We start from the raw sequence: 25,076 nt of genomic DNA, 5'->3' as shown, positions 1-25,076 counted from the left end.
TGTGACCCAAGAGGGAGGAGTTGAGTAGCCAGGGAAAAAGCGAGGTGTGATACAGAAAATAAGCCAGCAGTAGGAAAGGAAGAGAGAGGGAGGACAGCAGGGAGCACGGCAAGACAGAGCGGTGCGGAAACAGAGCGGAGTTTTCCTTCAACCAGATCTCCTTGGTCAGAAGTCCAATGAAGAAAAGACACCCGGCACTCAAAATGGGAATAGGTGCCCTTTTTACACAAATTGCCATGTGTATTGGCACTACATAATGTGCCTTTTTCAAGCATATGACATGTAACTAACAAACAGATATATACACACATTAGCAACAATACACTTACGTTTGAGCATCCGTCACATTGCTAGATGTGCTTCCAAAGGTAAACAAGAGCAATAAAGCTTAGTTGAAATCTGGAGCGCAAGTAGCGTTCCATTGAGAGGTCACATGATCTCTTTACGTAGGAGTGTGCTTAGCCCCTCCCCTGTAGATTGCGTCACAGTGCTCCAAGGAGGCAATGTGATGGATGCTCAAACGTACGTGTATGGTTACTAATGTGGGTATATATCTGTTTGTTAGTTACATGTAACATGCTTGAAGAAGGCACATTATTTATTGCCGATACGCGTGGGGATTTGTAATAAAGGAGTGCCTCAGCTGACGGAACGCTGTGTGTTACTGGCTGAAAAGGGTACCTATTCCTGTTTTGAGCGCGGAGTGTCTTTTCTTCATACCATTGAATTATTGAAAGGGCTCCTGGTTACCCATGGAGTCTTCCCCGACTCCAGACGTCTCTCCGGTCCAGTCCGGGTAGTGGAAAAAGGTTACTTCAATTTAATGCCAACATGAATAAGGAGTGTAGGTGGGATTCCCCTAGGTAGGGTTAACCTACCATGCACCAGGTGAGTAAACATTTACCTCTACCACTTTTTTGAATGGAAGATTAATACAAGGCGCTTTTCTCATACTTCTTTCCTTGGTCAGAAGGAGCCTGAGCCAGGGCGGACCTTGTATAAGCTTGATGGAAACCAGCCATCACAACCGTGAGTTTAACTTGTCCCTATACGCTCAGTGGGTCCACAGGTGAGCCGGCATTGTTCCCTTCATTACCCCATAAACAATCTCTCTGCCCGGCAGTCCTTCCCATTCTGCAAGAGAGGGTCAAAGTTTTTATGTATGCCCTTATTATACACAAGGAGTCATTGAAGATTTTATTGCTTGCTGCCGGAAGAGTGTAATTATTGTACTCAGTCCAAAAGTTCCAGTAAACGGTATGCCTTCGATTTTACTGAAGCTCTTTGGACTCGACTCCTCATTTCATCGCTATTTTGCAATTAAAGGACTGGCGTCACACCAAACCTACACCAAGTACAAACTATTCTTACCCAGAACTTTACTGCAATCCCACCTGCTGCTTGAGGCACTACTCTGCCTAGAGTAGCAACCACTCCAGCTGTTCCCTTCCATCTCCTGCTCACGGCACATACTGTATCTGGGGTAAATAATACAAGGCACATCATGTTGTCATCATTACTTTATTATACTGATCATTCCCTTCAGGATTTCTAGCTTCATGATTTCTAACAGTTGGTTCAGCTGTTAACAGGAACTCCAAAGACCTGAACTTCACAGAGCTGAAGATGGACACGTTTCCCAGGTAAGATGATATTCACAAACTGGCCAATCATCCCATAACACTTGAAGGTTTGGGTGGAGCCGCTAGGCATGTCCTTAATCTCGGCACACCTACAATGAGAATAAAAGCAGAGATCAAAGACTTCAAAAACATTCAGTCCCCAAAGTACAACCATTTGTGTAACAAATATCTATCAAGGCAACTACTACAGAGGAGATTTACAATTACAGGGAAAGAAGACATATTAGGACCTGTCTCTACACCCAACTACAACAATCTCTAGTACTTTTATATAGTTATGCTATTTGCACCTTAGTTTTGATGGTAACCCCATGATTACTGGTCATGCTCAAAGTTGGTTGGGCTCTCCAAATATTCTTCTGTAATTATCCTCCCCCAACACAAAATCTAGCCTGCTTCATCTGCTTTACATCTTCCTTATTTGACCCCTAGACTAGATTTTTAACAATTCCTGTTCATAAACAGTAATATAATAAGTTGCAACAGATCTCAGGGGATTCAGTGATTGAGATACTGAAAAGCTTGTCCGGGATATCTTGTAAGGGGAGTTTCAGCAAAAAGAAGAGATTATGCTTTGCCTGACTTTGGCTCACCAGGGAAGATGTTGTACATGTGCACGTTACTGTATGGAGTGATATTGGGAGATTTACCCATCTTTGCATGTCAGCTACTGCCCCTGGTATCAGCCACCTTTCATCTGGGAACTTGGCTAGTTTAAATGCAGATGTTCAAGTATGGACCGGTACAGTAGGGATTTTGATTAATCTGCTCCTTTGGGACTGACCAGGATGCCCTTTGTTCCAAGGTAATGAAGTTAGTAAGTAACTGGAGATACCATTGTCCTCCTGTTCTCACAATACGCATTCCGTAGACTGACTGTCTGAGACATTCAGCTACTGAGATTAGACAAAGAAGCATTAATAACTAGGATTGAGTCATCTAAGAGGTCTAGCCAGACACCAGTTATATTTTCAGAACTGGGAGGACACCAAGAACACAATGCATCTACTCCAGTTGTTGTGCAGCGGCCAGATCACGTGGAATAACACCGCTGCTGGACTAATAATCCTTTACTTACAGTACTTGATGTCTAATCATTGATGCTATGAAATATGGCAGCCATAGATTCCCTCCTGGAGCCCCTCCTGGGGAAATATGGCTGAAATATTATGTTGGGCTTTCATCCAGAAGATCTGTGCACATCTACTTAATCTCACAGTCCTCATTTAATTTCATTGTCAAATCTTGCTTTCATTACATGGCATATCATCTATAAGATATATTAGGTTATTTGTAAATCAACCCATAAGATATAGACCCCAGAGTTAAGTGATTGGCTCCAAAGTCACCATCAAATGAGGTTGTCTGCTGCTGGAGCTTTGGTGTCCATTATTGTTTTATAACCATGGCCTACTGGAGGAGCCTCTGCTACTCTGCTTGGTCAGTGCAACCCTGATCCCATGGAAGAGATGGTTAAGATATACTGAGCAACCTCTCAGCCATTGGCCCCATCTTCCATAACTCCTGAAATAAGTACAAAAGAAGGAATAGAGGGTGTTGTGGGTATTAGAACACATTCTAGTTGCTCTTGAGGTTCTTTTTGGATTGTAGCCAGAGTGAGGGGATTCAAAAGGGCAATCTCTCTAACTGTTGTGTTGGCTTTCATGTCCTTCTCCCAAGTTGATATCAATGAGGAAGAATACCACTGTAGTCTGGATATAGAAAAGTATGTCAGAATAGCGCCCTGCGAACTGCACACATGATATTAAGTGTGAAGTAAAAACAGACTCACCTGGTGCTTAGTAGATTAACCCTGATGAGGGAAATCCCACCGGCATCCAAAGTACAGGTTTGCATGTAAAAAACCCTTTAGTCCACGAGCCAGGAGATTGGAGAGTCGTCTGGGGCTGGAAGCTACCTGGACCACCAGGAGCTTAGTGAGAAATATAGCCAGCAAGTCAACAAAAGAGCCCCGCGCTCTTGAGACTGGGAGGTATTACCAAAGTGACGGTATACGCTAAGCAATCACTGGAGATATTAATGAATTCATAATAAGCAATTATTTGCTAATGTGTAAAATATAAATTGTATGATGTGAGGATCCTTAATAATGTAGCCGTTTAGGCAATTGATCGTCCGATGCTTGTATTTATATATAAATAGTATATCTATTTAGCCCCTCGTGGCAGAAATTTTAGCATGTTCCTTTGTGCCCCAAGAATGACAACTGATAAAGTTGTTCTGAAATTGGAACGCACGTAGTGTTCCACCACCAGGTCACATGATCCAGTATGTTCTAAGGAGGTAGTTTCTCCCCTTGAATGATGTCACTGGGCAGTGAGGGATGCCGAGACGGACGCCTCATTGTGAGTAATTTAATTGCATATGTATTAGCTTATGGTAAGTGCTGTATTATACTTGAGAAAGGCATTATTGTCAAAATGCCAAAACGCATCGCAATAAAGTGAAGATTCCTGGTACCTCTAGTGATTGCTTACCGCATAACATTACTTTGGTAATATCTCCCAATCCCGAGAGCGCTGGGCTCTTTTATGGATTTGCTAATTGTAGTCTGGATGGACAAGTCCACTCCAAGAGTAGCATGGCTTCATTTCACTTGGACATTGGCTTGAAAGTAAGTGAAACTCACATTTAGAACTCACATTGGAATTCTGTAAACCTAAAACTATATTCACCTTGGGTTATTATTTCCATTATTCTCAGGAAGGTTTCCAACAAGAATAAGGGCACCATTTATCAGCTCTCCACAGCAGTCCCCTCTGTTAGTGATAATTATGTGGGAGATCTTATGAGGTTCCAGTAGGTCCACCTTCCACCAGGCTGAGTCTTCAATGTTAGTGCTGGAACATGAGCCGTGCATAAAATTTGAGTCCACATTTCCATCATTGGCATGGATAGCAGCAGATAGATAGCCCCACAGAACTTCAAAGTAGATAGATGACTGTGTGGCCCGGCCCCGGAGAGCAACATTCTTGTCTGTGGATCACATAAACAAAAAAAAAATCAACTTTTATCGAGTTGATTTAAACTTTTTTCAAAAGTTATACAGACAGACAATTCGCAGTTTTGGCATCTGAGGATCTTCTAGAGTCACGAAAACCCCTACAGAATTAAATTATAACAGTCAATATAAAGTCCTTCTATCAGGGGGTGGAGGGTCTACCTCCTTCACCATCATAAATCCACCTATTCCAAACAAAATGCTGCCACATATAAGCAAATAACAATAACTATATAAAACAAGAAAAGAACAAAAAAAACCCACACCTAAACGAGCCAGGGCTTGAAGGTGTTTAGGCTGTAAGCCATCTAATTTAGTGCTATCGTGCTGTAGTCCAACTTCTTCCCTAAAATCATATTAATCAGCTTTAAAGGGATAGCAGGGGAGGGTATGGGGGCCAGAGAGTCTCTCAGGGTGTCCCAGACCTCGCAGGGGGCACGTAATAGAGGGTTGAACTTACTGCCGTTGTATGTGTGTTTTGAAGGACACCATAAGTCCTCTAAAAAGGTCATACCGTGTGAACCACGCGCTAAAAATTGAAGTAGCTGATCTCTTTTTGGTACCACCAGGTCCATCCAGTAGCTTAATTGGGAAGCTCTGTAAAAGTCATGGACGTTTAGCAGGCCGATTCCCCCTTCTACACTTCTCTTCATCATGAGACTAAACGCCAGCCTCAGTCTCCTCTGTCTCCAAACATAGCTTATGAAGTTTTTGAAAAACCATCTCAGAAGGAAAATAGGTAATATGCGAATTTTATACAGGATTAAGGGCAGAATCTAGCTATTCAGAATATTTTTCCTCCCATGATATTAGGGGAGGTCGTAAGCTCTTAGAAGACTCTTAACCTTTGTCAGCAAGGGAGTGAAATTCATTGCGTAAAGATCATCTAACTTTTTAGTTATTTTAATGGCCAGATAGTCATTTGAGTTTTCCGACCAGGCGAAGAGAGTACTGTCTTTTAAGGCCTTGCTATGTTTCTCGGGGATAAATACATTGAGGATTGTGGACTTCTCAAAATTAATTTTAAAATTAGAGATCGTTCCAAATTTCTCTAAAAGGGATACAAGTCGAGGGAGATCATTCTCCGGGTCTGTGATCAGGAAGACGATGTTGTCCGCAAAAGCATCTGTGTAAATAGAACCTTCCCCCGAAGTTCAGGCCCCGGATCAGGGGGTCCTGTCCAACCCTTTGCAGCAGGGGTTCGAGAGCTAGAATGAAGAGAGTGGGAGGGAGAGGACAGCCCTGGCGGGTCCCATTTTTTATATCAAATGGCGGGGATAACGTCTCATTCACCTTCAGCTTAGCATGAGGGTGTGCATACAATGTACAAATAGCTGAGATAAACTCATTTGGGATATTATAGCGTGATAAAGCCGCTTCCATGTATTGCCAATCCACGATGTCAAAAGCCTTTTCGGCGTCCGTGCTAAGGAGAGCTAGCGGAGTGTTGTGGGACTGCGCATATCGCATTGCGTGAAGTATGCGAAGACAGTTGTCTCTTCCCTCTCTCTCTCTCACAAATCCAGCCTGCTCACAGTCAATCAACTTAGGGATATGTTCTTGGAGCTCAGAAGCCAGTAGTTTCGCCAACAACTTAACATCAAGGTTTATGAGAGAAATTGGTCTATAGCTGCTACAGCTTTCGGGGTCCTTATTTTCCTTGAAAATCAGAGTGATGTGGGCTTCCTGGGACTGTTTCGGGAGCGAAGCGCCCTGCAGAAGAGCGTTGAATAGTTCCGAGAGACGGGGCACAAGCACTGTTTTAAAGGTTCTGTAGTACGTCATAGAAAGCCCATCAGGGCCAGGGCTTTTGCCGGGTGGACAAGAATCTAATAATTTCTCCACTTCGCCATTAGAAACTGGTATACTTAGTGATGAAGCCTCTACCTCGTCCATGCGGGGCAAGCTTAGTGAGTTTAGGAAGAATGAAGTATTGGCTTGTATGTCCTGTTTCTCAGTCTCCGAAGTTGGGAGCTTCCTCAGGTTGTATAGTTGGGAGTAGTACTTCTGAAAGTCCTAGGCAATATCGCTGGAAGAGGTCACTTTAGGTCCTAATTAGGGTTTTATTGAGTTGATAACGTTTTTAGTGTGTGCCTCCTTTATCAGAGCCGTCGTTAATTTACTGCCCCGATTACCCTGGGCGTATACCATTTGCTTAAAATAGAGGTGTTTTCTGTTAAACTTGGATGCCAGAAGGAGATTAAGTTCCTTCCTTAGAACAGTTAGATTATCAATACTGTCTTTCAGTTGGGATATTTTCACACTACGCTCTAATTTTGCTATCTGCGCAAGTTTATCATCAATTGCTTTTTGTTGCAGTTTTTTAACCTTAGAGCCTAGAGCTATAAGGTGACCCCTTATTACGGCTTTGTGGGCCTCCCAGACAATTGGGATCCCAACTTCGCCAGTATCATTTACTTGGAAGTATTCATCCAAGAGCTTTTCTAGCTGTATTTTGTCTTCTAGGGATTCAAACAGGGACGCATTTAGACGCCATATACACTCCTGGGGGGGGGGGGGGGGGGGTGTCTGAAGAGAGCATAAGTCTAAATGTAAAGGAAATGGTCCGAGATGGTCATTAGGTCCACGCTTGAGTTCTCTAGCTGAGACAGAAGAGACGAGAAGAAAAATATGTAGTCCAACCTCTGGTAAGAGGCACGAACCTGGAAACAGTAAATGTAGTCTTTAACTGAGGGATTCAGAGTCCGCCACGCGTCCACTAACCCCAGCTCCTGTAGACGACGGTTAATTTTTCTCAGTTTGACCTGCGAGATCTGGGACTTGCTTGCTGAGGAGTCCAGAAGAGGATTGAGAGTGATATTAAGATCCCCGCCAAGCAAGATCTGGCCCGCCGCGAAATTCTGAAGTAAATCGAGTTGTTTGAGAAGCCAGGGAACCTGATCTGTGTTTGGGGCATACAGATTAGCTAATGTCACCTTGGCATTGTTGAGGGTGCCCTTTATGAAGAGCACCCTACCCTCCTAATCCTTATACTGAACCTCACAGTTGAAGTTAATAGACCTATGGACTAGGATAGAGACCCCTTTGGATGCCGAAATATGTCTCCTGTAGGAAGAAGATCTTGGTACCATACCTCTTTGCGAGGAGCGCCACGTTATGCCTTTTGAAGGGTGAATTGATGCCTCTAACTTTGAATGAGGTGAGTCGTAGACGGTCTCCAGTCTCTGCTCAGGCGAGAGAGGATCAACTTGCAGGATATCTTGCGGAAGAACTATACGGAAAAAGTGTATTATCACTACGGATCAAAGAAATGACACAGTAATGTGAGGGCTCTTGCCCAGGGCTATCTACTAGTCAGGTGGAAAGGGGAAGCCAGTAGGGAAGAAAGGGAGGGAAGGACACAGTAGGAAGTACAAGTACACAAACAGAAATGACAGAAGACACTCAAATCAGATTCTTAGAGTCACTAAAGGAGCCCCCTACGAGAGGGGAACTCACCTCTATTGACAGCGAGATAACGGAGCAATATGGAACTAAGAATTAAACTTAGAACTACACTTGAGCCTACGCTAGCAGGCACGAGTGGGACCTCTGGAACTAGCAGGAGGTAAACACAGAAAATATTTCTTACAGCTTCAACTTCACATTATGGAAGGGCAGGGTGCAGGGAAAGTCCACCATATTCGTGTTTGTTGAGAACATAAACATTTGGACACGTAGAAGACCATAAACATATAAATACGGAAAAGAGGAGGTGGGGAAGATCCCCCCCAATGCGAAGGGACCAATGGCAATCCATTCGGAACCGGCTGTCTCCCTCCAGCTGAGTAAAGGTCAAAGTATAAAAAGTCCAACAACGGAACCTGTAAATGACCACTCGGACCTCATCCAGGAGAACTTGATTAACTCGGATACGACTCGATACAGATCCGCTGAGGGAATTCAGGAGTCAACCCCTGTGGTGTCCTCTTTGTTTCTCTTCTTTTTGCCTCTCGGTGATTTTGTATTCCTCATGGTAGTCCAGTTCTCGGGGGGGGGGGGGTGTCAGCTTGGGGAGGGCAGGAAATTCCGGAAGGGGTAACCAGCTTGGGATATCTATAGGCTCTATAGGCTCTATAGATATGCCGAGAAGACTCTAGCAATCATGGAGGTCCTCAGGAGTGCGGATATTGATTTTCTTTCCTTTGTGTGTTATCCCTAAGCCGAAGGGAAATAGCCATGCATAGTTTATGTTCTTTGCTTTCAGTGCACCAAGGAGCAGTCGTAGGATCCGACGTTTAGCCAAGGTGGTAGGGGCAAAATCCTGAAAAATTTGGAGAGGCACGTCCGCATAGCGGAGATCATTACAGTTCCTGGCAGCGCGTAAAATGGCTAACGCATCAGGGAAGGAGAGGATTTTACATATCTTGTCCCTCAGGGGGTCAGAAGCTGGGGGTGGTGGTCTCAGAGCCCTGTGTATTCTCTCGATTGTAATGGAGGCCATCTTATCTGTCCCCACCTGGGAACTGAAGATTTCAGATGCGACTTTTGGCAGGGCGTCGGCCGCCCAGGATTCTAGGAGCCCCTTGATGAGGACGTTGCATCCCCTATTGCGGTTCTCCAAGTCCTACTGCATAAAAAGGGCTCTATTTATGTTAGTGTGATGATCCCTGAGGACCTGGGCCACTTCAATGGAGTGAGATGTGATGGAGGCAGATAAGGACTCCAGGTCCTCCACCCGGCAGCCCATGTGTTTAATTTCCTCTTTAATCAGGGAGAGGTCTGCCAGGATGGGATGCATGACCTGTTTTAGCAAGTCCTTCATGAAACCCCTGGAGATGGGCTCATCTTCATCTCCCTCAGAGGACGCTCCCTCCTCCCCTGTACCTTACTGAAAGTTCTGCTTCTGTCTCTCACACCATCTTGGAGGCTGCATGCGATGAGGCTCCTCTCCTCTCCTTCAATAAACGCTGCATATCCACCTGTCCTTTCTGCGGTCTGGGGGTCCCCGGCGCCTCTCCCCCCTGTCTCTGCTTGTCTTCACAATCTTTGGCTGAGAATAGCTGCTGTAGAGGTCCATAGAAGTGCTGCTGAGACTGAGCTATCTCCTCAAGCCTCCATCCAGCTCAGCAGTTAGGCTCCGCCCCCCAAAAAGAGAAAGAAAGTCTGCGAAAATTTCAGTTCCGGCCTACTTTGGATCTAAAGGGGTTGTCCAGTTGTAAACTATAGATGGACTATGCATGCTCACTGGGCTGATTCTTGATCAAGTGTGGTATTACACACATTCATTTCAATGGGAACTTGGCCTGCAGTACCAAGCCTGACAACTGCATGGCAACAGAGCTGTCTGCCACCTGCAGGAATCAGCTCAGTGCATGAGTGCACCGACCCAGAGAACAGATGTTTAGCGTGGGTCCTGGACAGTTGACCCCCTCCAATATACTATTGATGGGCTATTTTGTGGATAGCCCAACTATAGTTTACAACTTAGCAATCTCATTAATGGTAACTTTTCTGTTTATGAATGTTGACTAAAAGGTGGCCATAAACATGAGATAGTGGCCAACAGAAAAGGACGATTGGGCCACCATTGCTTGAATAAGTAACACAGGCTATTCATGATGGGCGATGGCAGACTAGTCTACCAAAGACCTGATCCATCCTGTTGGAAAATTTCAGTTATCCATGGCCAAAGTTGGAAGTGTATTGGATGAGCTGCCAAAACCTTGATGATCGTTTGCCATGCTGTTAAAATATATAATGTGAAAGAAGTTAAACTTACCGGCCACCCCACCCCTGCTACTTTCCTTCCTACAATAGCCAGTCCCCACCTGTCTTCACTTCTGGATACATACACTGACACAATGCCAAAAGTCAGTCATGTGACTACTGCAACATGTGACTTCTGCTTGACAAAGACCCCGAGCGGGTCGAAACGTCGCGTCTATGGAGGAATAAACTTGGGTTTGAATTCTTGGACACCTAGAATGCTGTCACTTCTTGTGCATTGATGAAACTACCGCAACAGAACCAGTAACTAGCTTCAACCCGCCCATGACCATCAGGATGTGCACTTGGCTGTGGAGACCAGCCAATGGAGGAATGGGAAGAGCTGGGAAGTGGGGGCAGGTAAGAATTACTTCTTTTATGTCATTACAGTACTGTAGACCTAGGATAACCCTCATTACTGTTGCTGGTGGTATCGTTTGTAAGTAGCATCGTGGCTGATAATTGTCTTTAATGTACAGTTAGCTTTACACTGACTGTTAAATACTGTACCAACTGTACACTACTAACCAATCCCAACTATACACCACCAAACAAACCCAACTGTAGACCACCAACCAATCCTAACTGTACACCACTAACCAATCCCAACTATACACCAACACACAAACACATCTGTAGACCACCAACCAATCCTAACTGTACACCACTAACCAATCCCAACTATACACCACCAAACAAACCCATCTGTAGACCACCAACCAATCCTAACTCTACACCACAAACCAATCCCAACTATACACCACCAAACAAACCCAACTGTAGACCACCAACCAATCCGAACTGTACACTACTAACCAATCCCAACTATACACCACCAAACAAACCCAACTGTAGACCACCAACCAATCCTAACTGTCCACCACTGACCAATCCCAACTGTACACCAACAAACAAACACATCTGTAAACCACCAACCAATCCTAACTGTACACCACTAACCAATCCCAACTATACACCACCAAACAAACCCAACTGTATACTACCAACCAATCCTAACTGTAGACCACAAACCAATCCCAACTATACACCACCAAACAAACTCATCTGTAGACCACCAACCAATCCTAACTGTACAGTACCAATCAAATCCCAACTGTACACCACTAACCAATTCCAACTATATACCACCAAACAAACTCATCTGTAGACTACCAACCAATCCTACCTGTAGACCACAAACCAATCCCAACTATACACCACCAAACAAACTCATCTGTAGACCACCAACCAATCCTAACTGTACACCACTAATTAATCCCAACTATACACCACCAAACAAACTCATCTGTAGACCACCAACCAATCCTAACTGTACACCACTAACCAATCCCAACTGTACACCCCCAAACAAACTCATCTGTAGACTACCAACCAATCCTACCTGTACACCACTAACTAATGCCAACCATCCACTACCAAACAAACCCATATGTAGATCACAAACCAATCCTAACTGTACACCACTAACCAATCCCAACTGTACACCACCAAACAAATCCATCTGTAGACCACCAACCAATCTTAACTGCACACCACTAACCAATCCCAACTGTACACCACCAAACAAACTCATCTGTAGACTACCAATCAATCCTACCTGTACACCACTAATTAATGTCAACCATCCACTACCAAACAAACCCATCTGTAGATCACCAACCAATCCTAACTGTACACCACAAACCAATCCCAACTATACACCCCCAAACAAACTCATCTGTAGATCACCAACCAATCCTAACTGTACACCACTAACTAATTCAACCATCCACCACCAAACAAACCCATCTGTACATCACCAAACAATCCTAACTCTACACCACTAACCAATCCCAACTGTACACCACTAACCAATACCAACTATACACCACCAAACAAACTCATCTATAGACCACCAACCAATCCTAACTGTACACCACTAACTAATCCCAACTGTACACCACCAAACAAACTTATCTGTAGACCACCAACCAATCTTAACTAACAGAGTCATACATGGTTCAGATAGGCTTGATAAAAGCTTGATATATCCCACCAATGTTGATATGATACTTTGACAATGTAATGACTATAGCACCAGCCCAACTTTCTTCGGCCAGCGGATGTGCTCGGCACGCCGGCTGCGAGCCGCGTGCATGCACCGTGCACATCCGCCCGGCCGAAGAAAGAAGATCCGGCAGTGAAGAAGAGAAGAACTGCCCGGTCCGCTGCGTTTAAGTTATTCTTATTTAGGTCTCCCGCGGATCCGGAACGGCTTCCATAGGCTTCAAGAGAAGCCTGCGGGAGCTGTCCCTGCTGGAGACCCGCATGAACATGGAGCATGTCACGTTTTTTTTCATGCTCCATTTTTTTTAAATTCCCTTTTATTGACCATCCTGCATCCCTATGGGGTGCGGATTCGCATGCGGGTGATCTGCTGCGGATTTTAAATCCTATTTTGCCCATGGACATGAGGCCTAAATGGCTAAATAGCAACCCAAAAATATTCAGACCACTGCTTAACAAAACATGTTGATAAAACAGGATTAAACAAAAGGATCTGCATGGATAAGATTGGCGCTGTTTCTATAAATACAACATACTTTTCTTTTCTTTACTAATCGTGCAAATTGTTGGATCCACCCCCTTGTTTTCCTATTATGAGCCCTATAATTGGACTAATTAACTCACAGTTATGAGCAGTAGTTCCGCTGAGCAGCCAGAAGAGAGCGATAGTGAGCAGAGAGTTCATATTGAGAGACGGAATGCGAGGAACCTAAAAACAATGCAGAGACTTACTAAGTGATAAAATTAAAACACACAATGCAAACAAAACCGCTCATAACCTGCACAAACTATAGGGGGCTCCACAGGAGGTCTTGCTGCTGGGACTCCAGCAATCACCTGTAATGTGTGAGAGAAGCTGGCAGACAGTGTTCAATTTCACTGCAGCGCCCCCATAGGGGAAATGCAGTATTACACAGTTCTTGTTAACATCAGTAGGCTCTCCATGTACTGCGCAGACGTGTCGGGTCCTCCAGAGAGATACTCTGTGTAGCTAATCATGCTGATACATGAATATAGGACCTCAGCTTAACCCCTTCCCGCTGCAGCCCTTTGTGTTTTTGTAATCTTCATTTTTTTCTCCTATTAAAAAAATCATAATGTTTTTATTTTTCCGGTGGAAAGGACGGTACAGTGTAAAGGCCGATGGTTTGTCTGTAACCGCACAGGTCATATGGCTCAGTGTTGTCTCCATCATAATTGCCAGCCAGAACTGGATGGCCTGGAGGTTAGTGAGAAGGTCCCTCTAGGCCATCATATTGCTTGGGTATCCTCCTCCAGGCTGGTGCTTCCTGCTGAGATCCTTTGTGATAGTGTGGGCAGCCCCATAAGAGTCCTTCTGGATTGTGGAGCTAGTATTAATTTAATACATCAGGAAACGGTCAAACGTTTAGGCTTAGAGATGAATCCTTTGGATTTTCCCATCCCTGTGTCCGCCATTGATGCTGCTCCACCATCGCAGAGAAGTCTGAGGTTTTGTGTGCCTAACGTCCATTTAAGGATTGGGCTGTTCCACATGGAGATTATAACATTATATGCCATGGAATCCCTCCCTACGCAAGTAGTCTTGGGGTGCCTTGGCTACGCTTACACAACCCAAGAGTGGACTGGGAGAGGGGGGACATTGCGAAATGAATCCCTGGTTGTCTGTCCGGTCGCATTTCTGTTAATATAGCATCAGTGGACTAATTAAGTATTCACTCCTCTACGATTTGGTATTGTTTTAATTGCAAATTAATCTCACCATGTCTGTGCCTATCCATACGTACGTGTGTATATAGATGCATCCCTCTTCAGATCTATACCTGAGGAAGTGGGGATTCATACTTATCGGCTATTGTTTTTCTGTTATCAGCCCGAAGGCTGAAGCATATTATATATATTGTTCTGTTACTACATATGTATTTAACAAATGATATGTAGCTATTATATGCTAACTTTATCTTTCATTAACATCCCATTTATAAACGTAGTCGACTAAAAGATATTTCTCTCTAACAGAAGTAGATCCAGTCTGCTCTTCTATCTATCTAATCCTCCTCTGTGTAATAAGTAGAGATGAGCGAACGCGTTCGTCCGAGCTTGATATTCGTGCGAATATTAGGGTGTTCGGGATGTTCGTTATTCGTGACGAACACCATGCGGTGTTCTGGTTACTTTCACTTCCTTCCCTGAGACGTTAGCGCGCTTTTCTGGCCAATTGAAAGACAGGGAAGGCATTACAACTTCCCCCTGCAACGTTTAAGCCCTATACCACCCCCCTGCTGTGAGTGGCTGGCGAGATCAGGTGTTCGCCTAATATAAAAGTCGGCCCCTCCCGCGGCTCGCCTCAGATGCGGTGTGAGTTAGATGAGGGACAGTGCTGTTTATACCGGAGCTGCTGTAGGGAAAGAATTGGTAGTTAGTGTAGGCTTCAAGACCCCCCAAAGGTCCTTATTAGGGCCACTGATAGCTGTGTGTTGGCTGCTGTTAGCAGTGGGATTTTTTTTTTTTTCTCAAAATCGCCTCTGCAGACCGTTGCACCTGGCATTAGGGACAGAAGTGCTGCATAGGCAGGGAGAGTGTTAGGAGTGAGTGTAGCCTTCAAGAACCTCAACGGTCCTTTCTAGGGCCATATTTATCCGTGTGCAGTACTGTCCAGGCTGCTGTTGGCTGTGCTGCATTTTTTTTGGGCTTCTCAAAATCGCCTCTGCAGAGCATTGCACCCTCCATTGATACTGCAGGGAAAGAATTGTATAGGCAGGGCCACAACACAGTTATTATTCATAGAATATACGCAGTGCTGCCTGTTGGTGGGAAAAAACTGAAAACAAATCTATTTGTCCAGCCTGTGTCCGTCCTTACGCCTGTGTAGACGTGTGAGCTGCGTGAAAAACATTGCTAAATCATACGCAGCCAGCTACGCTTTACTGCTGGGTTCGCCATTTGCTTTCCTTAATTGGGAAAAAAAAATACCTGCTCTCCAAGAGTTATAATAACTCTGCTACCCTCACGTTCTGTGACACATAAGCAGGGACACAGCGCAGTTATTAAACTTCGCAGGTTCATTGAATATACGCAGTGCTGCCTGTTGGTGGGAAAAAACTGAAAACAAATCTATTTGTCCAGCCTGTGTCCGTCCTTACGCCTGTGTAGACGTGTGAGCTGCGTGAAAAACATTGCTAAATCATACGCACCCAGCTACGCTTTACTGCTGGGTTCGCCATTTGCTTTCCTTAATTGGGAAAAAAAATACCTGCTCTCCAAGAGTTATAATAACTCTGCTACCCTCACGTTCTGTGACACATAAGCAGGGACACAGCACAGTTATTAAACTTAGATAATTCATTCACTAGAGGCAGTGGGGCCTTTCGTTTTCCAAAAAGGGCAAAAATTATATTTGGCCTGCAGTCTTGCGCCAATTTATTTCCTGCCTGGGAAATCTAATCACTGGTAATACAGCATGCTGAGGGGTAGGGGTAAGCCTAGAGGACGTGGACGTGGACGTGGCCGAGGACGCGGAGGGCCAAGTGAGGGTGTGGGCACAGGCCAAGCTCCTGATCCAGGTGTGTCGCAGCTGTCTGCTGCGCGATTAGGAGAGAGGCACGTTTCTGGCGTCCCCACATTCATCGCCCAATTAATGGGTCCACGCGGGAGACGGTTATTAGAAAATGAGCAGTGTGAGCAGGTCCTGTCCTGGATGGCAGAAAGTGCTTCGAGCAACCTATCGTCTACCCGCAGTTCTGCGCCGTCCACTGCTGCCAATCCGAATCCTCTGTCTGCTGCTCCTCCTTCCTCCCAGCCTCCTCAGTCCACTACAATGACACCTGCTCAGGAGCGGGAACACTCCCAGGAACTGTTCTCGGGCCCCTGCTTAGATTGGGCAGCAGCGGTTCCTCTCCCACCAGAGGAGTTTATCGTCACTGATGCCCAACCATTCGAAAGTTCCCGGGGTCCGGGGGAAGAGGCTGGGGACTTCCGCCAACTGTCTCAACAACTTTCTGTGGGTGAGGAGGACGATGACGATCAGACACAGTTGTCTTGCAGTGAGGTAGTAGTAAGGGCAGTAAGTCCCAGGGAGCAGCGCACAGAGGATTCGGAGGAAGAGCAGCAGGACGATGAGGTGACTGACCCCACCTGGTGTGCAACGCTTACTCAGGAGGACAGGTCTTCAGAGGGGGAGTCAAGGGCATCAGCAGGGCAGGTTGCAAGAGGCAGTGCGGTGGCCAGGGGTAGAGGCAGGGCCAGACCGAATAATCCACCAAGTGTTTCCCAAAGCGCCCCCTCGCGCCATGCCACCCTGCGTAGGCCGAGGTGCTCTAAGGTCTGGCAGTTTTTCACAGAGACGCCTGACGACCGACGAACAGTGGTGTGCAACCTTTGTCGCGCAAAGCTCAGCCGGGGAGCCAACACCAACAGCCTCACCACCACCACCATGCGCAGACATATGATGGCCAAGCACCCCGCAAGGTGGGACAAAGGCCGTTCACCGTCTCCGGTTTGCACCCCTGCCTCTCCCCCTGTGCCCCAACCTGCCACTGAGATGCAACCCCCCTCTCAGGACACAGGCACTACCGCCTCATGGCCTGCACCCACACCCTCATCTCCGCTGTCCTCGGCCCCATCCAGCAGTGTAGTTCAGCGCACCGTTCAGCCGTCGCTTGCGCAAGTGTTCGAGCGCAAGCGCAAGTACGCCGCCACGCACCCGCACGCTCAAACGTTAACCGTCCGCATCGCAAAATTCATCAGCCTTGAGATGCTGCCGTATAGGGTTGTGGAAACGGAGTCCTTCAAAAGTATCATGGAGGCGGCGGCCCCGCGCTACTCAGTTCCCAGTCGCCACTACTTTTCCCGATGTGCCGTCCCAGCCCTGCACGACCACGTCTCCCGCAACATTGTGCGCGCCCTCACCAACGCGGTTACTGCCACGGTCCACTTAACTACGGACACGTGGACAAGCACAGGCGGGCAGGGCCACTACATCTCCCTGACGGCACATTGGGTGAATTTAGTGGAGGCTGGGACAGAGTCAGAGCCTGGGACCGCTCACGTCCTACCCACCCCCAGAATTGCGGGCCCCAGCTCGGTGCTGGTATCTGCGGAGGTGTATGCTTCCTCCACTAAAGCACCCTCCTCCTCCTCCTCCTCCTCTGTCTCACAATCAAGATGTGTTAGCAGCAGCATGTCGCCAGCAGTCGGTGTCGCGCGGTGTGGCAGCACAGCGGTGGGCAAGCGTCAGCAGGCCGTGCTGAAACTACTCAGCTTAGGCGATAAGAGGCACACGGCCCACGAACTGCTGCAGGGTCTGACACAGCAGACCGACCGCTGGCTTGCGCCGCTGAGCCTCCAACCGGGCATGGTCGTGTGTGACAACGGCCGTAACCTGGTGGCGGCTCTGCAGCTTGGCAGCCTCACGCACGTGCCATGCCTGGCCCACGTCTTTAATTTGGTGGTTCAGCGGTTTCTGAAAAGCTACCCACGCTTGTCAGACCTGCTCGTAAAGGCGCGCCGGCTCTGCGCACATTTCCGCAAGTCCCACACGGACGCTGCCACCCTGCGCACCCTGCAACATCACTTTAAGCTGCCAGTGCACCGACTGCTGTGCGACGTGCCCACACGGTGGAACTCTACGCTCCACATGTTGGCCAGGCTCTATGAACAACGGAGAGCTATAGTCGAATACCAACTCCAACATGGGCGGCGCAGTGGGAGTCAGCCTCCTCAATTCCTTTCAGAAGAGTGGGCCTGGTTGGCAGACATCTGCCATGTCCTTGGTAATTTTGAGGAGTCTACCCAGGTGGTGAGCGGCGATGCTACAATCATTAGCGTCACCATTCCTCTGCTATGCATCTTGAGAAATTCCCTGCAAACCATAAAGGCAGCTGCTTTGCGCTCGGAAACGGGGGCGGGGGAAGACAGTATGCCGCTGGATAGTCAGGGCACCCTCCTGTCTATTTCTCAGCGCGTACAGGAGGAGGAGGAGGAGCATGAGGAGGATGAGGAGGAGGGGGAAGAGACAGCTTGGCCCGCTGCTGACGGTACACCGGCTGATTGCCTGTCATCCTTTCAGCGTGTATGGCCTGAGGAGGAGGAGGAGGAGGAGGAGGATCCTGAAAGTGATCTTCCTAGTGAAGACAGCCATGTGTTGCGTACAGGTACCCTGGCACACATGGCTGACTTCATGTTAGGATGCCTTTCTCGTGACCCTCGCGTTGCACGCATTCTGGCCACGACGGATTACTGGGTGTACACACTGCTCGATCCACGGTATAAGGAGAACCTGCCCACTCTGATTCCCGAAGAGGAAAGGGGTTCGAGAGTGTTGCTATACCACAGGACCCTTGCGGACAAGCTGATGGTAAAATTCCCAGCCGACAGCGCTAGTGGCAGAAGGCGCAGTTCCGAGGGCCATGTTGCAGGGGATGTGCGTAGATCGAGCAGCATGTACATCCCAGGCAGTGCAACAGTCTTTAAGGGCCTGGCCAGCTTTATGGCTCCCCACCAAGACTGTGTCACCGCTCCCCAGTCACGGCTGAGTCGGCGGGAGCACTGCAAAAGGATGGTGAGGGAGTACGTAGCGGATCGCACGACCATCCTTGGTGACGCCTCTGCCCCCTACAACTACTGGGTGTCGAAGCTGGACACGTGGCCTGAACTAGCCCTGTATGCCCTTGAGGTGCTTGCTTGTCCTGCGGCTAGCGTGTTGTCGGAGAGGGTGTTTAGTGCGGCTGGGGGAATCATCACAGATAAGCGTAGCCGCTTGTCAACCGACAGTGCCGACAGGCTAACACTCATCAAGATGAACAAAGGCTGGATTTCCCCAGACTTCTGTTCTCCACCAGCGGACAGCAGCGATACGTAAGCAATACGTAGGCTGCACCCGCGGATGGAAGCTACGTTCTCTCTCACCATCCAAAACGGGGACATTTCTGCTTCATCAATCTGTGTCTAATATTCCTCCTCCTCCTCCTCCTGCTCCACCTCCTGAAACCTCACGTAATCACGCTGAACGGGCAATTTTTCTTAGGGCCACAAGGCTCACTCAAATAATTTTTCAGAACAATTTTTATAAGTTTCAATGCGCTTAAAAGCATTGGAACTTTAACTTGAACCAATTTTTCGTTACACTGGGCTGCCTCCAGGCCTAGTTACCACTTAAGCCACATTAACCAAAGCGATTAATGGGTTTCACCTGCCCTCTTGGCTGGCCATGGCCAATTTTTGGGATGTACATTAGTACTGTTGATACAGCAATTTGTGTGGGCCCTCGCCTACAGTGTAATCAAATTAATTTTTAGCCCACCTGCATTACAGCTGACGTTACCTCAGCTGTGTTGGGCAATGCAATGGGATATTTTTGTGTACCGCCGGTGGGTTCCAGGGAGCCACCCATGCTGTAGGTGCACACTGAGTTTTTAATACATCTGTACACTTCTAAAGAACCCGTCTGACCGGGGCATGCAGTGTGGGCCGAAGCCCACCTGTATTACGCACGACATTACTACCTCAGCTGTGTTGGGCAATGCAATGGGATATTTCTATGTACCGCCGGTGGCTTCCTGGCACCCACCCAGGCAGTGGGTCCACAGGGAGTTAAACCTACATGTGTCCACTTGTAAAGAATCCCAGTCTGACTGGGGCATGCAGTGTGGGCCGAAGCACACCTGTATTACGCACGACATTACTACCTCAGCTGTGTTGGGCAATGCAATGGGATATTTCTATGTACCGCCGGTGGCTTCCTGGCACCCACCCAGGCAGTGGGTCCACAGGGAGTTAAACCTACATGTGTCCACTTGTAAAGAATCCCAGTCTGACTGGGGCATGCAGTGTGGGCCGAAGCCCACCTGTATTACGCACGACATTACTACCTCAGCTGTGTTGGGCAATGCAATGGGATATTTTTGTGTACCGCCGGTGGGTTCCAGGGAGCCACCCATGCTGTGGGTCGACAGGGACTTCACAATAGGGAGTTGTACCTGCCTGTGTCTATGAATTAAAAAGCCCGGTCTGACTGGGGCATGCAGACACCTTGACAGAATGAATAGTGTGTGGCACATAGGTTCCCCATTGCTATGCCCACGTGTGCAGCTCCAGATGGCGGTGGCACAGGATTCTATTTCTCATTGCTTCTGTACAGCATTGTGGGCTATCGCTCCGCCACTTTTAAAGAGGGTCGCTGCCTAGCCGTGCCAACCTCTGCAGTGTATGCCTGCGGTCCCTCGTCATGGCAGACGCAATTCTAAATAGACATGAGCGTGGTGTGGCATGAGGGCAGCTGAAGGCTGCGCAGGGACACTTTGGTGTGCGCTGTGGGGGGGAGGGGGTGCGGTTGGGCAGCATGTAACTCAGGAGAAGTGGCAGTGGAGTGTCATGCAGGCAGTGATTGTGCTTTGTTGGAGGTAGTGTGGTGCTTAGCAAAGGTATGCCATGCTAATGAGCGCTTTTCAGAAGTAAAAGTTGTTGGGAGGGGGGGGGGGGGCCCACTCTTGCCGCTATTGTGGCTTAATAGTGGGACCTGTGAACTTAGGATGCAGCCCAACATGTAGCCCCTCGCCTGCCCTATCCGTCACTGTGTCATTCCCATCACTTTCCTGAATTGCCCAGATTTTCACACATGAAAACCTTAGCGAGCATCGGCAAAATACAAAAATGTTCTGGTCGCCCATTGACTTCAATGGGGTTCGTTGTTCGAAACGAACCCTCGAGCATCACGGGAAGTTCGTTACGAATAACGAACACCCGAACATTTTGGTGTTCGCTCATCTCTAGTAATAAGTCTCCCCTACAGGAGCTGAGGAACACAATGTAACTGGATACTAGGGGATTGCAGCGACATCCTCCATTGCCCCGACCCTCTCCCTCTCTGACTTCCTGTAACTTTAATGTACATAACTTGCATAAGTGAAAGTAAACTATACTATCTTTCTTTGTCTGATCTTAAAAGATAAGATGAGCCGATAAGTGTGTTAGCTTTAATTAAGCCTGCCTACTGCATATGTAAACTGCTGGATGTGATGTAATAAGGCAGTCTGAGATTTGTGACACACAGTTCCCATAGACACAGATAAATCTTTGTTCACTTCCTATGTGCCCTGGGTATCACATCAGATGTCGCCTCATGCATCAGGAGAACCCTAAGTAGGTTGGAAAGCTCGCTGTAACATCATCTATTTTTGTTAGCCATTAGAAGGTATCAAATCTACAAGATTACCTGGTTTCTCTTGCTGAGAACAATCACATTTTGCTCAACTGGCTAACACGGTACCAAACTTTTTTCTTTTTACCATTATATACTAATGGAATATGACTGGGTAACACTGACAGGGAAAAGGGATTTTAGTTAACTGTAAGTTTAACTGGAGCAACCAGTGTCAGGTGGCTGCGGCCAAAGCAAATAGGATTATGGGGTGCATCAAAAGAGGTCTAGGGGCACATGATGAAAACATTGTTCTTCCTCTTGAAGGCTGCATTCCCATGAACGTATATCGGCTCGGTTTTCACACCGAGCCGATATACGTCGTTCTCATCTGCGGGGGGGGGGGGGGGAGGATGGAAGAGCCAGGAGCAGGAACTGAGCTCTCGCCCCCTCTCTGCCTCCTCTCCGCCCCTCTGCACTATTTGCAATGAAAGGGGGTGGGATGGGGCGTGGCTAAGTTCCAAGAATAAGCCCCACCCCCTTTCCGCCTCTCCCCATTGCAAATAGTGCAGTGGGGCGGAGAGGAGGCAGAGAGGGGGCGGGAGCTCAGTTCCTGCTCCTGGCTCTTCCATCCTCCCCCCCCTGCAGATGAGGACGACGTATATCGGCTCGGCATCAAAACCGAGCCGATATACGTTCGTGGGAATGCAGCCTTACATTGTATCATTGATTACTTAATATTAAAAGTTATCCACTAGAAGTCATGTCCTTTCTAACATCAGACTTTATCTTGTTGGCTTTTGAGGCTGCAGACTGGCATTGAGTGCTTTAATTTATTGAGACTTCTACCTACATACAATAGAAGGTAAAGATACATTAGAGTCAATGATGCGACTTACCTGGATTCTTCAGTGGAGGGCGGTCGTTATGTTATGGAGGCTCTTAGTTCTTCTCTCATTACACTTTTCTGTGACTGAAGTGCAGATTATATAGAACGGTGAATGTTCATCTGCATATAAGCTCCGCCCCCTGATAATGATGATTAATTGTCCATGTCAGTTCCGTGTAATAATGCGACTGCCAAGAATGTGAGAAGGCGGGGATGGTTCTCACATGAAGCCGGTCCAGAATTAATTGCTCACCTTTTTTTCTCTTTCAAACCAAACAAGATGCTCAAAACAAGATAATTTCTTACGAAAAGGCATTTAACCCCTTAAAGGGACGCGTCATCAGTTTTCTGTAAACTAAACCCATATCATTAACAGTGTAGTTGCAGACTTTCCCACACTGCCTTTCTTGTACATGTCCATAAAACTTTTTGCAGCAGAGCTCCCCCCCCCCCGTGACGTTGATGATGTAGTTGGTGTCATCCACGCGTCTCGCTGAAATCTCGTGCCTGCCATATGAGATGCCCAGACAAGCTACTCGACTTTGCCCACAAATGGGATGGCTTATCTGCGCGTCCGCCGGGAGCCACCGCACATTGTAGGCACAAGATTTTAGGTAGTTTCAGTGTAGGAAGGATTACAACTACACTATTGTAGCGCTGTTATTGGATTCATTTACAGAGAACTGGTGACAGGTTCCCTTTAACCCCTTAATGCCAAGTTCACATCAGTTAATGCAACAGGACGTAAGCGTACATCCTGCGGGTGACACGGGCTCCGAAGTTATATATACCCAAAAATGGTATCAAAAAAACCTACAGCTCCCCACACAAAAATCATGTCCTCATATGACCATGTCAATGGGAAAGTAAAAAGGTTATGGCTAGAGATGAGCGAGCACCAAAATGCTCGGGTGCTCGTTACTCGAGTCGAAATTTCCGCGATGCTAGAGGGTTCGTTTCGAGTAACGAACCCCATTGAAGTCAATGGGCGACTCGAGCATTTTTGTATATCGCCGATGCTCGCTAAGGTTTTCATATGTGAAAATCGGGGCAATTCAAGAAAGTGATGGAAACGACACAGCAACGGATAGGGCAGGCGAGGGGCTACATGTTGGGCTGCATCTCAAGTTCCCAGGTCCCACTATTAAGCCACAATAGCGGCAAGAGTGGGCCCCCCCCCCAACAATTTTTACTTCTGAAAAACCCTCATTAGCAAGGCATACCTTAGCTAAGCACCACACTACCTCCAACAAAGCACAATCACTGCATGACACTCTGCTGCCACTTCTCCTGGGTTACATGCTGCCCAACCCCCCCCGCACGACCCAGTGTCCACAGCGCACACCAAAGTGTCCCTGCGCAGCCTTCAGCTGCCCTCATGCCACACGCTGGCCTCATAGCCACACCACCCTCATGTCTATTTATAAGTGCGTCTGCCATGAGGAGGAACCGGAGGCACACACTGCAGAGGGTTGGCAGGGCCAGGCAGCGACCCTCTTTAAAAGGGGCGGGGCGATAGCCCATAATGCTGTACAGGAGCAATGAAAAATCCAATCCTGTGCCACCTCCATCAGGAGCTGCACACGTGGGCATAGCAATGGGGAACCCATGTGCCACACACTTTTCATTCTGTCAAGGTGTCGCATAGCTCAATCGACACTGCAAGGGGAAAGCCGTCTGCGCTCTGCCCCCTACCCAAGTCAGTGAGTGTCTTTGTGCCAGACAGGTCAAACACCACAATGGGAACTAAGTTTGCACCAACAGCATAGGTGGGTCCTAGGAAACCCAAGACATGAACCAAAAATTGATCTGACCGGCCAAACATGGCAGACTTGCACCGCGCCCACGACTTAGGCCTCGGCCCACAGCTTCAGCAATCCTAGGCAGGAAGCGGACTTTCACTGCACCCAGGACATAGGCCTCTGCACAAACCCTCAGCAATCGCGGGCCTACAGCGGACTCCAATGCTAGCGTAGCTGTGCATGTTTCATTAGCGCTGTATTGCTCCTGTAGTTTGTCCCAATGCAGTGCCCCGGATAGTAGAGCTAACGTCAGATTAAATACAGGTGGGCTTCGTCCCACACTGCATGCCCCAGTCAGACCGGGGTTTTTTATAAATAGTCACAGGCAGGTACAACTCCGCAATGGGAATTCCGTGTGCACCCACAGCATGGGTGGCTCCCTGGAACCCACCAGCGGTACATAAACAAATCCCATTGCAGTGCCCAGCACAGCTGAGGTAACGTCAGATTAAATGCAGGTGGGCTTCGGCCCACACTGCATGCCCCAGTCAGACTGGGGTTCTTTACAAGTAGACACATGCAGTTACTACTCCGTGTGGACCGACAGCATAGGTGGGTCCCAGGAAGCCACCGGCGGTACATAAATAAAACCCATTGCATTGCCCAGCACAGCTGAGGTAACGTCAGATTAAATGCAGGTGGGCTTCGTCCCACACTGCATGCCCCAGTCAGACCGGGGTTTTTTATAAATAGTCACAGGCAGGTACAACTCCGCAATGGGAATTCCGTGTGAACCCACAGCATGGGTGGCTCCCTGTGTCAGGGTAATAAAATATTCTAAGTACAGCACCAATCAGGCCCACCCCACTTGCCCGCTGCCGGCGATAAG

The 25,076-nt window shown here is 47.6% G+C and overlaps 2 protein-coding genes across 2 annotated transcripts in view; both read right to left on the bottom strand.

Annotated features, from left to right (window-relative positions):
* LOC136619641 (fucolectin-4-like) overlaps positions 1 to 25,076 on the bottom strand; it is a 167,212-nt gene that overhangs the window by 57,698 nt on the left and 84,438 nt on the right. The gene's annotated exons all lie outside the window — the stretch shown is intronic.
* On the bottom strand, positions 1,503 to 22,608 carry LOC136619599 (fucolectin-1-like). The gene is made up of 5 exons (XM_066594418.1): positions 22,456 to 22,608; positions 13,066 to 13,150; positions 7,760 to 7,897; positions 4,340 to 4,640; positions 1,503 to 1,732 (listed from the first exon to the last, which is right to left on the bottom strand). The coding sequence occupies exons 2-5, from the start codon at positions 13,124 to 13,126 to the stop codon at positions 1,579 to 1,581; spliced, it is 654 nt and encodes a 217-aa protein (XP_066450515.1). The 5' UTR covers positions 13,127 to 13,150; positions 22,456 to 22,608; the 3' UTR covers positions 1,503 to 1,578.

This window comes from Eleutherodactylus coqui, chromosome 1 (genome assembly GCF_035609145.1).
Source record: "Eleutherodactylus coqui strain aEleCoq1 chromosome 1, aEleCoq1.hap1, whole genome shotgun sequence".
Lineage (NCBI taxonomy): Eukaryota > Metazoa > Chordata > Amphibia > Anura > Eleutherodactylidae > Eleutherodactylus > Eleutherodactylus coqui.
The sequence above is the reverse complement of the archived record's forward strand: the minus strand, read 5'-3'. Positions and strand labels throughout refer to the sequence as shown.

What these genes read in the sequence shown, in the direction of transcription:
- LOC136619599 (XM_066594418.1), bottom strand. Translation starts at nt 13,126, where the DNA reads ATGAACTCTCTGCTCACTATCGCTCTCTTCTGGCTGCTCAGCGGAACT. An exon ending in GTGGCGCTCCTCGCAAAGAG is followed by an intron (nt 4,641 to 7,759) that starts GTATGGTACCAA and finishes TGTGATCCACAG; the next exon opens with ACAAGAATGTTGCTCTCCGG. An exon ending in AATGGAAATAATAACCCAAG is followed by an intron (nt 1,733 to 4,339) that starts GTGAATATAGTT and finishes TTCTCATTGTAG; the next exon opens with GTGTGCCGAGATTAAGGACA.